Source organism: Siphateles boraxobius, unplaced genomic scaffold (assembly GCF_051911475.1).
Source record: "Siphateles boraxobius isolate OS27281-9 unplaced genomic scaffold, OSU_SipBor_1 8, whole genome shotgun sequence".
Lineage (NCBI taxonomy): Eukaryota > Metazoa > Chordata > Actinopteri > Cypriniformes > Leuciscidae > Siphateles > Siphateles boraxobius.
In genome coordinates, this window is record NW_027509208.1 from 1,818,419 (window position 1) to 1,834,575 (window position 16,157).

General features: G+C 37.3%; 2 protein-coding genes across 5 annotated transcripts in view; both read right to left on the minus strand.

The window, feature by feature from the left end:
- vta1 (vesicle (multivesicular body) trafficking 1) overlaps nt 1-7,549 on the minus strand; it is a 42,635-nt gene extending 35,086 nt beyond the window's left edge. Inside the window, exon 1 of the mRNA XM_077220163.1 lies at nt 7,346-7,549. Coding sequence (XP_077076278.1) covers nt 7,346-7,439 — 94 coding nt within the window. The 5' untranslated portion in view covers nt 7,440-7,549. The remainder of the gene's footprint in view (nt 1-7,345) is intronic.
- Nucleotides 7,550-9,062: 1,513 nt separating this feature from the next.
- Nucleotides 9,063-12,153, minus strand: gje1a (gap junction protein epsilon 1a). 4 transcript variants are annotated; one of them, XM_077221239.1, is made up of 4 exons: nt 12,084-12,153; nt 11,849-11,986; nt 10,774-10,956; nt 9,063-9,701 (listed from the first exon to the last, which is right to left on the minus strand). In XM_077221239.1, exons 2-4 carry the CDS (start codon nt 11,876-11,878, stop codon nt 9,300-9,302), a joined length of 615 nt encoding a protein of 204 aa, XP_077077354.1. In that variant the 5' UTR covers nt 11,879-11,986; nt 12,084-12,153; the 3' UTR covers nt 9,063-9,299. The 4 variants fall into 4 exon arrangements, 3 of the variants coding, with proteins under 3 accessions (XP_077077354.1, XP_077077353.1, XP_077077352.1); XM_077221238.1 differs by having other exon boundaries at nt 11,849-12,147; XM_077221237.1 differs by lacking the exons at nt 11,849-11,986; nt 12,084-12,153 and adding an exon at nt 11,063-11,484.
- Between the last annotated feature and the right edge of the window lie 4,004 nt (nt 12,154-16,157).

Here is a 16,157-nt window from a genome sequence, read left to right on the forward strand (position 1 = left end):
AAACAACTAACTTTAGGTACAGTCACTGTTAGCTAACAGCTGTAAGCATGAACTAGCTAACGCTAACTTAGTGTTTAGCTAGTGAACTTTATTAGTACCAGAGAAAAAGACGACGTCTAACGTTAACAAACTGCACATGGAAACATTGTTCGCGATGTCTGCCATCATATTCCTGTCTCTTGTCAACACCATGGTTGCAATACATGGTCAAGATCAGCGTCTTGACAGCAGATGGATCGTGCTATCGTGGCGTAATAATCTGTTTGGTTGTAATTTACTTACCTGAATAAAATGAAATCGAATGTATCGTCCTGTGGAATCATTCATTCACAGACAGCATACGAAGATGTTCAACTAATAAAGATCTTCATCGCTGGCAAACAATATAGAATTGCAGATTTGCTTTCACTAGACTGTACTGTCCACGGCCACTTCATCCAACACTCTTGATGTTCTTAAATCTTCCTGTTACGACTCTGAGTCGAGTGTGAATTGAAAGCGCTTCAGTGATTCAGTGCGTGCAGGAAACCAAACAGTTATGGTGTATTAGGGTGTAGCTCATACCGGTCAACAACACTACCGTTTTCCCCAGGAGTCTCCCGTATTTCACATCCATCTCCCGCCCCCTTCCCGTTTTGTTTCTCCTGTGAAACTAATTTTGTAATTAGTGTATAGCCCAAATCTCGTTATATGCAGGGATGCAAACGGCGCACTTTATTTTAATGCAAATATGTTTTTAAATGCGTAGTTTATTCCAAGCGCGCTGTATCTTTTTATGGGCATGATGAGCGATGCTCAATTTACAAATGAATCACTCTTTTTTTTTTTTGTCGATTCTGTTCAAAGACTTCATCAAACATGTTGGCAGATCTGTCTAAATCGGTTTGCGAATCAGTATGAATGATCTGTTCGGTTTCCTGCAACCACTGAATCACTGAAGCGCTTTCAATTCACACTCGACTCGGAGTCGTAACAGGAAGATTCGTATGCTGTCTGTGAATGAATGATTCCACAGGACGATACATTCGATTTCATTTCATTCAGGTAAGTAAATTACAACCAAACAGATTATTACGCCACGATAGCATGATCCATCTGCTGTCAAGACGCTGATCTTGACCATGTATTGCAACCATGGTGTTGACAAGAGACAGGAATATGATGGCAGACATCGCGAACAATGTTTCCATGTGCAAATTGTTAACGTTAGACGTCGTCTTTTTGTCTGGTACTAATAAAGTTCAGTAGCTAAACACTAAGTTAGCGTTAGCTAGTTCATGCTTACAGCTGTTAGCTAACAATGACTGTACCTAACGTTAGTTGTTTGCTGGTTCGACCAGCTTACATGCATCTTTCACTGTATTTTACTGAACTAAGCACAGAGCAAACCCACCCCGTGACGTCACCGGTTAAAATACTGCACAATGGCGGCGCCCTTGCCACGAAAGATATAACAGTGTTTCTTTTATATGTTAACATTTGTCATGTTTCTTATATAATTTTTGATTATAGTGGAAATCCATCTTGTAAATCATGTAAACTTGACTGACTGCTTCATTTCCCCTTTAAGAAATTGACTGAAATAATTGTATGTGCCTAATGTTGTACAGTAGATTTAGCTACATCTTAATGTAATGCAATTTTTAATAAGCAGGAACATTTTTCGACTTTAAACAAATATCCATTCAAATACTTAAGGTGTTTGAGTGGTAAGAATGGACAGGGAGACTTTAGATTTTAAAACAGTGTCTCCTTAGGCAATGTTTTCTGAGTCAAATCATACAATTTCCTATTGATTCAATAGAACGCGTGACCTCACTAGGGAATACCAATATGGCGGCGCGTGGCTTCACTGTTTATGACGTCATGAGCTATCCAGTCATTCTATATGTAGATCAGTGGGGAAACCACTTTTTCTGATGATCGCCTCCTGCTGGCACCTCTTTGTAAACAGCATCATTTTGTGCAAATCTGTGTTAATACTAGTGTGGATTTTTCTACAATATTCACTCATGACACTAAAATAACGCATTTTAAAGCCTGGTTCTCACAGCAGGATAATTAGGCCGATTTTAGCCCCGATTTACCCCTTCCGACAATCTTAATGATGCTCCGAATATCGTAAAATATTCTGAATAGATATTCCTGCCATGTGTGGTGTGTTAAGAGTGCTCTCGTCTGCTCGGAAGGACGTCGGGACCGCTCCGATCTCAAATCGGGGATATCCAACATTTTATATTCATATCCATATTTTTTTGGCCCGATTTCTCCTCATGTGTGGTGTCCCCTGGGGACAAACGAGCACGCAGCCTGTGGACTGTGGCGTGTAGCCAATCAGAAAGCAAGGTGACTAGGCGCAGAGGAAGCACCGGGAAACAAAATCAAAACAGCCGGCCATGCTCGCGTTGTCTCCACTTCTTTGGCCATCGCCTTTTCTTTTGATAAAGTTTTTTTTTCCGGTTAAAAACAAACTACAAACTATCACCACTGCATCCTCTTCGTCCGCCATGATTGTTTACGTTCTGAAGTCAGGTTTGATCTCGAGGGATTTTCCGTCTGACCTGGGAATGCTCGGGGAGTCTAAACAGTTTGTGTGTGATGTGTTGATTTTGCCGTGTGGCTGCGCACCACACACTGTAGGACCAAAACTGTTAGACCCGTGATTTTTTAGCGCCGTGTGTGGGGTCTTTCAGGTTTGGAAAAACGGCCAACAATTTTAAAATCGGCCCGTGTGAACCAGGCTTAAGTCAATCTACTGCAGTATTTCCTCTCTAAATCAGTAGAAAATGTGGTTAATACCCAGTCATGTTTGAAAAAATAAAATACCGTCATATACAGTGAAACGGTATAATTTAAAAAAAATAAAAATCGCCTAGCACTAGTATGCGGTACATTCCACATTGGATTCTTTGGTAAATCAGTCACAATTTCGGCGCAGGCTTTGCAAACAGACTTGAAATGAATGTCATGCCAATTCTACCTCACACCACACTCTGCAAAAACCATCAGGCTTCTAAGACATCTCATTGTGTGAGCATGCAGACTAAACGGCTTGAATGATGTTAAGCAGTCATAACAAGCAGATATTATCAAACATTCAAAAATGTTACAGGGAATCACATGATTAGATGCCTCTTTTCCACCGACGCGTTTCCGCTGCGGGTTCACGGCCTGTGTCCATTCTCAAACCGTTCTGCGCATTTCGACGGCATCAGTAAAAGCATTTAAACTTGCTGGTCTCGAGCAAGGTACATTTCTGTGAAACCGCACGAGCCGCTGCCCCTCCCCCTTTTCAACATCTCCTGTCAGTCATCACAACCACCACAGACGCACGCAAGTCAAGAAGCACCTTCCTTCCGCAGCATCGAAGTGCCTTCACTTGTCACAGCCAGGTACCGATAGTGTTTTTCTTAAGCTTTGGCTTTGTTGTGAAATTAAAACACTTAGTTACTTAAAATATATCCATAGAGCCAGCCTGACTTAGGCAATAGTCCAACATTTTTCTGGCGTTTTTATAAAATAAGCTATCACAAGTAACTTAGCAGGCACGTAATTTACTACTGTTTTGTAATTTCATGGGTTACTAATTTACGTTGCATAGTATTTTTTTGCGCTTTATTTACATTCAAGTGATATACAGGGCTTGTCAGATGTTACCAGCTCAGTAACATCTGACAGGACAGGAAAGTTAGTTTTTCTGAGGTGAGGAAACTTTATTTCGAAATAAGTTACGAAAATAACGTTAGAATAATGACACTGACATAGCCTGCATAGTATTTTTTTGCGCTTTATTTACATTCAAGTGATATACAGGGCTTGTCAGATGTTACCAGCTCAGTAACATCTGACAGGACAGGAAAGTTAGTTTTTCTGAGGTGAGGAAACTTTATTTCGAAATAAGTTACGAAAATAACGTTAGAATAATGACACTGACATAGCCTGACAACATCTCATCTGACAGCAGATACTGAATCAGGTACAAAGTGTTTTTTCTCAGGCACTGACTCAGAGTGATGGGGAGTCACGTTAGCCTCTGAACTGTAAATAAAATCAAATTATCTGATTATTAAAATACCTAAAAAAAAAAAAAACATGCTTGTAAAAAATGTTTTTTTTTTCAGCCAGTTAAGGCGCGGTACACTTTCATGTGTACACATGATCTGGATTTTTTTTTTACCACCTAATTTTGAGCTAGAAAACGTTCCATAATGACGTGCGGAGTGCACCAGATTAATGCATTTATCTTTAAAATGTTCAAAATTTAGTGTTACGATTTAACCACCTCCGCCTAATTTTAAGCCAGGAAAAACCCTGTTTCCTATGCACTTTTTTTAAAGTTAATTTCATTGCACAGGCCAATGATGAGCTGTCATCAGATGATCTTAATTGTGACGAATTTATTTTCGTTATTTATTTTTCTGCATTACTTAAACTTGAGTGTATTTTTGTTGTGGATGTCCCAATTGGGATACAGGATTTTCAATTTTCAAAGAGTGTTTTTCAATCCAATGTTCGTGTTATATTTTGGTTAAATTGTGTTATATGTTGGTTTCAATTTAAAAATGTAACTGGTAGTGTAAAATAGGCACATAATATATCTTGACATCGAAATTTGAATCGAAGGCAACTGTATCTAATCAAATCATAATTGTATCGCGGCATGTTGGGGTATCGGCAAATATCGTTTCGCTGGCTAAGAGTATTGATGTCAGATTGTATCATGAAGAAACATCTGATTTACACCCCAGTACACAATAGTTTATTGAACTGGCTTCCTGTCCATGTCATGATTGATTTTAAGATTTTATTGCTTATTTTTAAGATTTTTAATGGGTTGGCACCTTCTTATTTATCCGAACTTTTACACGTTCGCACTGAGGTCGTCCAATCAGATGTTCCGAGATCCAGGTTGAAAAATAAAGGTGACCGAGCCTTCTCAGTGGCTTGTCCTAATCTCTGGAATAGTTTACCGGTTCATATAAGAACAGCTAGGACTGCTGAAATGTTTAAGTCATTGCTTAAGAAGACCCATCTGTATTCCTTAGCTTTTATTTCGAGTTGTGTTTTGCGACTGAGACATTCTCTACTGTGTTGTTTTCTGTTTATTTGTGTGGATCTTGTCATTGTTAAATACTTTGGTCAACTGTGGTTGCTTTTAAATGTGCTATATAAATAAATTTGAACTTGAACATATTCTTGGCATTTAAAGATTTAACATTCCATTGCCTTTTTGTGGTACACTTTGTGAAACCACATGAATGATTTTAGTTAGTGTTTTGAATAAATATATTCAGGGGCGTTTCTTCAGAGGAGGCAAGGGAGGGACTTCATTCAACAATTTCTTCTCTTCTGTGTCAGATATCCTATGCTATTCGCTTAGTAAACAGTACAGCGCTCCGCTGTTCTACCCCAGAATGCCGGCTAATTATTGGCCGACGCGGTTCACGTGAGCACCACGACACATGCGTGTGATACTGATGCAGGAGCTGGCCAATGGTGAGCCGGCATTCTGACGTAGATCCCAGAAGCACTGTACTGTATTTACTGCGCAAATAGCGTAGAAGATCTGACACAGAAGAGAAGAAATTGTTGAATAAATCTTTTTTACACTTATTTTGTGTGTATTTGACAATATGTGTTTAACAGCAATAAGCAGCAGCAAAAAAACAGCAACAAAAAACTCAATTTAGTACTGAGAGGCGACTTTATGTGCATGCTGTTTGGGTGTGAGCACAAAATCTGACCAAATGTGTAAAATTATGCGCAATACGACGCCAAAATACAAGCTCTAACAGCAGCAATATTCATCAGGAGCAAATGAAACGAGTGAGTAAGGGGAAGCAGGTTTGTGTGTCAACTCGCTGTCGGAACCATGAGAGAGCGAGAAAGCACAGCTGGTATCGCTTATCTATTCTGTGTATTGGAAGCGTTTCAGGTGTTTTAGTATCGATATGCAGTGAAATATCTATATTTTTACAACACTACATTGCACTTAGTTTATATATTAAAAGTATATATAAGGACTATATGAAATTCAACCCGCCAAAGAGGCTAGTAGGAATGACTGCATATATATATATATATATTCATTGACCAAGAAGCGTAATACAGACAGGAAAGGGTGTTTCTAAAAGATTTTGTGAGGGATTTAATAGATTATAATAATAACTTTATATAAAAAAAATATTCAGGGAAACAAAACAAAAAAAACACACAGCAGAGTTTTATGACATCACTAGAACCATATGGCTACAAAATAGGCACGTGTCATGACTCATGCATCACATGACGTGAGCCCAGACTTACGGGGTAATGGGAAAAAGGGGACCATCTAGAGGCTCAAGGCCTGCAGATGGTCCCTGGTGGACCCTGAGCGTCCGGGCTGGTCACCTTCCTGTGATGTAAAGAGTCATAAATCATCTCAGTCTGTCACACTAAAGTCTGTACAAAACAATTACAGTATTGCTAAAAATAGATGCACATGCAAAATCTGACACACCTACACCTAGATGATGATTCATATCTTGCGCTGTGCCAAAGTCCTTCAAAAGCACTGGGGGGGAAAAATACCCTCCCTATGCAGACTGAAAAGACTGTGTCAAAATAATGACAACATTTACAACTTCTGAGCAAAATGCATTCAGAAATATACTGTATACTGGGTTGTCGACATTTTTCCCTAGCCAGTTCACATTTCATCCCAACACACCTCAATATGGACGCATAAGGAACTTGTTTTTCCAGCTTTGCGTGGTGAGAATGGCAGCAAGTATCCCTTACATGATTCAGCATATATTTGACCACTTACTTTGACTTGCCATAAATAAACAAACGGTTTAATGAATGAATACCTCTCAACTACACATCTCAGAACAGCATTAAATTAAATCTAGAACATGAAAGTATCTGTGATGTAACTTACTAGAGATGCAGTGAAGTTTCAGCCAAACCTTTCAAAACAAACCAGTTAGACAGTCCTGCTACATTTGTAGCTAAACTTGCTGCGTTTGTGGAGAACTACAACTATCCAGCTGGGAAACTATCTTTACATAAACGCAAGACACTTCAACTTATAAATATTCTACACTAACATATTGGGCAATTTAAAATAAACAAAATCAAACCAGCAGATTTTAGCTTAGCAAAGAAACTGAAGCTAACTTCCAAAACAGACAGATTTAGATACATGTCGAACTACTGCATGTAAATATATATATAGAGCAATTAAAACCATTTTATTCGAATTTCCTAAGATAATATGAAAAATGACGTTTAATAAACCAATGAGAAGGGAGTGAAGGCTAACAAAATAAAGCGATATTTTTACAGGCTTAACTTAACTTACAGTAATAAGCGACCACCGGTTCTCTTTTCTCGTGTTCCTGCGCTGTTCTTAAATGGTGCTGGATCGCTTTCAGCTGCGTTGGGAGAGCCATCATGAAGAGAAGTCACTGTTACAAACTTCTACAAGAGCCGAAAATGGCTAAAAACAAAGATAACAAGCACTCGCGAAGGAGCTGCTTCCGCATTTAACACGTGACCACGCCTTTACTGACCTCCATAGGCGAGGAGGAGCAAACGACCCACACGAATCTGCGATTACTTTCATTTGGCTTAAACAAATACATATTGACTTATCCACAGAGAAATCTGTACAAGTTTTATTTAGTAATCACATATTTGAAGGTGTCATTTGTAATTTATTTGTCATATTATATATTTTTTTCATTAATTAGGCTAGGCTATTACACAAATAAAAACTCCAAATGGTTTGCTTTTCTGTTGTTGTTCTTTGTTTTATATTTGAGCTATATATTTACATTAATAAAGAGTTATAATAATCACCCGTGTTTTTTTGTTCAAATGTTGTACAAAGGTAAACCTATAGGCTAGGTTTACTGCATAGGTTAATGCTACTGTAATACTTTAAGAGCCCCTCGTTGAGTTTTAGTTCCTGTTATTCAATAGATTCAGCTTTTATGGTATTCCCCTTCTAGTATGTGTAAATATTACCGACATGGTCTGGTGTAGACAAAAAGAGTGACACGACTATTTTAAACATTTTTACTTCATTGAATCTTCACAAACATTATGAAAGCATTGTATCAGAAAGAGTGCCGTTGATTCACAAGCAGTTCTGTTTATTCTATGAGTTACTTAACACTAAATATTTCCCTAGACTAATAATACATTATGGCAGTCATAATATATCAATTATGTTACCTACTGTATATGAAGATTTTCATGCATAATCATATCATAAATCCCATAGACTCTGATGATCAAAAAACAACAACAATATACTGTAGATGATCAATTTTTTAAACATAATACAAAAGCTATTACTCCAACAGCTGTTGAAAGCGTGAAGGCAACTGCGAGAAGATGTGAAGACCAAACCTGCTGTTAGATGTTTCTGTAATGAATAAATCATATTCTTATAATAAATTGTTACCTGCTGACACAAAATAAGACTTCACAGTATGCCATGTTGTACCTGAGATGAAACACTTAGCTGAGAATAATAACAAAAAGTTGGATGGATGCCTGATGAAAATGTAGATACAAATACTACAAACACACAAGATAATTCTGAAATGGAATGAAAACTATATGGAAATCAACACCATGATAAATATACTATCAATGTGCATAATCGTGACTAAGTACGCAGTACTATTGACCAATCAATAATGTTTTTAAAAATGCATGCTATGTTGCATGTACTTATTCTTCATTATTCCCTTTTAAGAAGAATGAATCATTGTTGAAATTTAAAATCAAAGAATATTTGTCAAAATAGTTCTCACAATTTGTGTAGAAAATTGAATATAAATTATGTAATGTAGAAATCTAAATAATATTGCAGAGAGTATTACTAAATACTTGTCTTTAAATACTTTAATACTTTAACTTTTTACTTTAAATACTCTAAATATGTTGGGTTTAGATTAGCTTACTTAAGTCAATAATTGAATATATATATATATATATATATATATATATATATATATATATATATTTTTTTTTTTAATTTCTCCTGCAAGAGAGGTGACTTTTTAGGCTTAAATAAGTTGGCTTTAACTAAAAATATTAAGTCCCTTGTCAATAATTAGGCTTTTTTTACTTTCTTTTTTTACCAGAAAAGGATTCATAAATTGTCTAGTTAAAAAAAAAAACATGTCTTTCTTTGTCTACCAATAGAAAGTCTAGGGGTATGTGGGTTTATGTCTTGTCTTTCATTCAGAGACCCATAGAAGACATAAAACTAACATTGTTGAAGCAAACTTTTAAAATTCTCAAGACACTGGCTGGTTTAAAAAGCCAATTCTTCGGAAGAGAATCTCAAAAATCTCAGCGATACAGAGGAGTATGGTGATGACTGTAAAGGTGTACATTGCACTAAGGAATATAGTCTTCTCAAAGTGTTCAGGGACCATACACTTTGAGATGTTGAAGATCTTCGCAAGGGCACTAGCATCGCAGATATAGATAGGATCAACCAGGAACCCAAAGAGGTGTCTCTGAAGCCAAAATGCTAACACTTCCAGAATTATTCTCAGCAGGACAGAGATGATGTAGAAGACTGTGGACATCGGTCGCTGAAGGATCTCCGCCTGATCTATATTTTTACAGGCAGCATAAAGATGGAACACAGCTCCAGGTACCAAGACAGAGACTAGTTGCAACGCCCAGAATACCTACAAGAAAAATAAAAAATAAAAATTGTATGTTATTTTGCTGTGTTTGAATTTTCATTGAAACGGACATTGCGATAGTCTTTTCTATTGTGACGTATATCTGAGTGAAGCAGCTTCGCTGACAAGAAAAAATGTGTGTGGGGGGATTTTTCCATCAGGAATTGACTGGATTGTTGGATCGTTATGGTTTGTGATTGCTGTTATGTGATGTGAGTGACAGGCTGTCCCGCCCTAACGCCAGTAAACACATCATCAAACAGAGGAGATGTCGCTGCAAGATGAGATGAAAGTATTTTGATTAAAGATTACGTGGGCACGTGAATAAAACAAACAAACATTATTTGCACAGAAAAAATATTTATAATAAATAATGTAATATATTCCATTAAAATATATATGGTGACTTTAAGCTTGTTTTTGTTTTTCAACTTGTCATTTTGCCCTCAAATATGGTTTTTATTCAAGTTTCCACCAAAAAATTAAAAGTGCTTATAGGCCATAATAATACATCTTAACAATCAGCTTCTCATATTTACTGAAATACAGTTTTAGATCCAGGTTTTGATTATCTACTTTCTAAAATCGTTTTTAAGATATAGTAGAATAGAGTAGTAAACTAAATTTATTCCATGCAGAGAAAATGACAGATTAAAGGCCCGTTCACATCAAAACCGATAACTATAAAGATAACTATATTAGCATCCACACCAGCGGGTGATAGCGTTCTGTTTATTCATAGCGCATACTTGTCTGTCACTTTAATGGCTCGTTCTTAAAGTGACTCCATCGATACTGTGAAGTGTGAACTCTGCTATTCTTTAATATTTAGAATGATTTTTAGAACTATAACTTTATCATTATCTTTATAGTTATCATCCTTGGTGTGAATGGGCTCTAAGTTAAATAAGATCCAAATCTTACAGTTACATGGCTTGATTAGCAAAAGCTGTTGAAATTTCTCTTTCTTATTACTTCTATACATCCATGTTAACTTTTGGCTGTCATTTCATGTATATTTTCATTAAATTACAATACCAGATTATTAAATGCATATACTTTCGGGAACTTTTACCTGTGGTGTTATAGGCCTGACCTGGTTGTAACAGTAAAGGTTTAATTCCCTTTTGTCTGGATCACAGCTGAAGTGCAGGGCCTCATTGCCATAGACTGCGAATCCAAGGACTCCAAGGAAGAACGTACGCACAGAGCCGAAAAACAGCGTGTGGAACTGGCCTATCACCGTCGGAGGCCTGAGCTGAAACATGCAATGAAGTGATCTTAATGCATTCACTAAAACCATTTTCAAACACAATATATCTCTAATTTTGCATACAAGGTCAAACTTTAGACTGCATACTTACACATCCTTCATAAAAGTTTTTGATGTAGTTTAATGACATAATTTGGCTTCACAGCTCTGCATCATTCTATGGTTGCTTGTCACCATCATTGCCAGTCTTCTGGCCTCGGGCAGAGGCAGATAGCAATTCTGAACCTCAAAATGACCTTTCACTTTAGAAACCCCTTTGTCAATGCAGTCTCTTTTATCCGCAGTGCCTTCCTCAATTTACTCACTCAGTGCAAAAAAACAACAAAAAAACACACAAAAACAAGGAAAATAACAAAGGCACAGGCCATGTGATCAGCTCATAGGCTAATCCCTATTCAACCATGTCAGCGAAAAAACAAAAACTCTTGCTTCTCACAATAGAGCAGAGCAAACATGACAATTGCAACAAAATGCAATAGTATCACAGGGCAAATCACATAATGGAAAACAACAATTAACGGGTTAACAAATATTTTCATAATTCCTGAGAAGTACTTAAACAGGTAATTAAATTCAAGCCAACAATGACTTTTGTAAAACCATTTGAAAACTGATTAAGAAGTGATATCCTGGGATTTTGAGATCCTTTTAAGGGTTTCCAGACACCTCTAACTTATATTTATGTAAATAGTTGTTTAAATAAGACCTGTTTTTCTTTATAACGTACACCTATACTACATGATCTATTTCTGATAACAGTTAACAGGCCGACTGAACGTTTCTCTAGAATTTCCAGTAGTGTTTCTTCTATAAAATAGCACGAGAAACGTTCACACGGTAAGAAACGTGTTAAATCGTCTATTAAAAGTCCACACACCAACCGTAATCCAGGCGGAGTGTTGTTCATCCCCCTTCTTAATCAGAACCGAGGTCCTGCTCTCATGTCACTGCGTCCCGAGGGAAAGAAGGGTCTGCTGGAAAAGCAGCATGTTGGGGGCGCCTTTCTGACGGCAAGCTTGTTCGAGTCATAAACCAAAGAGCAAACAGACAGGCAAGCCATCAAAGAAACGTAGCAAAGAATAGAATAGTATGGACAGAGAGATGCTAATTACCGAAATAAGAGTACTGGGGTCTGGCGGTCGTACGGTCTTTGCGCACGTGGTGCATGCGTAGGAATAGCTGCTGTCAATCAAAGTGATGCTTCACATATGACCGTGCTTGATTGTTTGTTTGCTCATAGAGCTCAATGGCATGATGGAGGAGGTTGTGATGCTTGTGATGGGTTTGTTTATTTACATCGTTTTATGCTTTATGTCCGAGAATAAAAAGTAGTTGAAATAAAAACGCAATTATTTTTTATTGATTTTCTCTCCTCCACATCAAACCTATTCAATATATAAAAATAAATAAAATTTCATTTAAGAAAAAAACTTGGCCTTTTGACCTAGACCTTTACATATCTAATGAAAAAGTTTTCAATTTCTGAATTTAGTCATTTTCCATCTCTGTAAAAAAAAAAAGTCTCATTAAAATGAATCTCGAATCCTTGAAAAAGTTAGCATAAAGATTTTTTCATTAAAACGTGACCGATATGTTTCAGTGCTGATTTTAGATAATGGTGAAGGAAAGCCGTATACAGCCACCTGTTAATTTACTGCAGAAAAATAGCTCAATACATTCTTCTGTAATTCATTTTGTCTCTATATTACCATTTGTTGCATCAAGAGCGTCATTAAAGCCAGCAGATGTCACTAACTCAGCATGACATCACCACATGCAACCCAAGTGAGTGGCGAATTATATTAATTTATCCCATTACCAGAAGCCACATTTACATCAGGAAACATCTGTGTTGTGATAAACACACACACAAACACATGTTTGTTTTTGTGATTTGTGAGGACATTCCATAGGCCTAATGGTTTTTATACTGGACAAACTGTATATTCTATCCCCTTACACTGCCCCTATCCCTAAACCTACCCATCACAGGAGACATTCTGCATTTTTAATAAAACACTGCTTAGTATGTTTATAAAGCCATTTGAAATATGAGGACTCAGGAAATGTCCTCATAAATCACGTTCAAGTTGTACTACCAGTGTAATACCCATGTCATTATACACATTTGTGTCCTCACAAATCACAAAAACACACACATTTGATTATTTTATTTGCAATGACCAATACTGATTAAAACAACACAGCATCCAAATATTCACAAAGAGCCTGTTATGTTTCACCTGACAATACACACATCGACAATAGTCACAACCACATGACTATATAAATAAATAGACTATGGATAAAGGTGACATCGCCTTTTCCAAACATGCAGACTGCCTATGATTGCTGACACAGAACAGTATTTGGCTGTTTGCTTAGAGATCTTTTTACTCAGTCCAGCAATTTGCAAACCCCTGACGCATAATCTGTGCACATGTCCTAAACTACCAAAGATTAGGATGATCAATTTTGTGCTGTAACCACACACTGCTAAAGCATTTGTTAATGACTGGTATTTTTACATTTTCTCAGAAAAACACAAGTCCATGTAAATATCAAAACAACAACCCACTTCCAGAATCAGAATGTTTTTAGAGAGTTCATTGACAACTACAATGTCTGGAGTGTTTGGATTTTCTCTGAGGACACTTTGTAGAAGGTTTGTGTTATCATTCAGATTTGAAAACCAACTAGTTTGAACAGTCTTGTTCGTATGTATTGCACTTTGTCCAAGGACAGGAAACATCTGTGTTGTGGTAAACACACACACACACACACATGTTTGTTTTTGTGATTTGTGAGGACATTCCATAGGCGTAATGGTTTTTATACTGGACAAACTGTATATTCTATCCCCTTACACTGCCCCTATCCCTAAACCTACCCATCACAGGAGACATTCTGCATTTTTAATAAAACACTGCTTAGTATGTTTTTAAAGCCATTTGAAATATGAGGACTCAGGAAATGTCCTCATAAATCACGTTCAAGTTGTACTACCAGTGTAATACCCATGTCATTATACACATTTGTGTCCTCACAAATCACAAAAACACACACACACACACACACACACACACACACACACACACACACACACACACACACACACACACACACACACACACACACACACACACACACACACACACACACACACACACACACACACACACACACACACACACGCACGTTTTATGGGCACTTTCCATAGACATGATATTTTTTTATACTGTTCAAACAGTGTATGCTATCCCCTTACACTAACCGTGTTACCTACCAATCACATCAAATTTTCTGCATTGTTACATTTTCAAAATACATCTCTTGATTTATAAGCTGTTTTCCTCATTGGGACCAAAAATGTGCCGATTTTGCCATCTTTGTGAGGACATTTTGTCCTCATGATGTATGGATTATCAAGCCACACACACACACACACACACACACACACACACACACACACACACACACACACACACACACACACACACACACACACACACACACACACACACACACACACACACACACACACACACACACACACACACACACACACACACACACAAACGCACGTTTTATGGGCACTTTCCATAGACATGATATTTTTTTATACTGTTCAAACAGTGTATGCTATCCCCTTACACTAACCGTGTTACCTACCAATCACATCAAATTTTCTGCATTGTTACATTTTCAAAATACATCTCTTGATTTATAAGCTGTTTTCCTCATTGGGACCAAAAATGTGCCGATTTTGCCATCTTTGTGAGGACATTTTGTCCTCATGATGTATGGATTATCAAGCCACACACACACACACACACACACACACACACACACACACACACACACACACACACACACACACACACACACACACACACACACACACACACACACACACACACACACACACACACACACACACACACACATTTACAATTTTAGATGTAAAAAAATTGCTCTCAGGGTGTGAGACAAGGTGAGAACCAAATCAAGAAGATGAACAAGAGCATAGTGGGACAGTGACTTGTAATGCTTTTCATTCGTAGTCTGAAACACATTCAGGCATCCCTTGGCTGATCTTTAAGCAAAGCAGAACCTGTAAGAGTTATCAAAACACTCCATCATTCCTGAATAAAAATTGCTGAAAGTTTGAATTAAGCCTTTTAAAATGAGGTTTCTTATAGGGTTAAAAGCCTCGCTATCCAGCATTATGGCGAAATAACAGGTTGCATAGACCAAAAGCAAGAACGACACTCTTAAAAATAAAGGTTCTTTATTGGTATCAATAGTTCCATGAAGAACCTTTAAAATCTATTGAACCTTTACATTCTGGTTCTTTATCCGAAAAAGGTTCTTTAGATTATTGAAATGTTCTCACTTCTATTAGGAACTGTTCACTGGAAGGTTCTTTGGGGTTCTTCTATGACATCACTGTGAATGACATGTGAATACAGTGAATACATGGCCATGATAGGTTCTAAGGCCAAGGCCAAATGAAAATCCAATGTCAAGATCTGTCTGGACAAATTAAAATTTGTCATCAGCACTTAATGCAGAAATGTTTGCTGCGTATGTTTATTTTATCCCTATAAGGATGAGAAAACAAACCTAACATGAAGGTTAGAATAAAAAAATCTCTTTAGGCTATGTAATTCTTGGTTTCAATCTCCAGTGACACCGGACACAAGCAAATAAAGTCATCGACTTTTGTAAAGGAGTGGAGAACTCCTCTCTCTCTCTCTCTCTCTCTCTCTCTCTCTCTCTCTCTCTCTCTCTCTCTCTCTCTCTCTCTCTCTCTCTCTCTTTAAATAGGCTACCTGTTTTTCTACTCTAGTTGTCCAGACCCAGTTGGTTTTCTGATTACGTATTTATTGCCATTCTTCCCTCGGTAAATCCCCCCTGCGAGTCATACAAAGAGCATGAAAGAGCTCCAGTCTAACTCCGATAACGGGCGCGCGGACAAAAGCTGCACCTGACGAGTCCAGAAAGCACAATTCCAGTTTGAGCTACTGACGAGCTACTGTCCAACATCGTCCTTTCGTGGGGATTCGGGGGTTTTAGTTTATTTATTTATTTATTTATTTATTTATTTATTTATGTTGTTATGAAAAAAATATATAAACTTTAAAAAACAGAAGGGTGAATGCTGTGTGGAAGATGGGGAATTA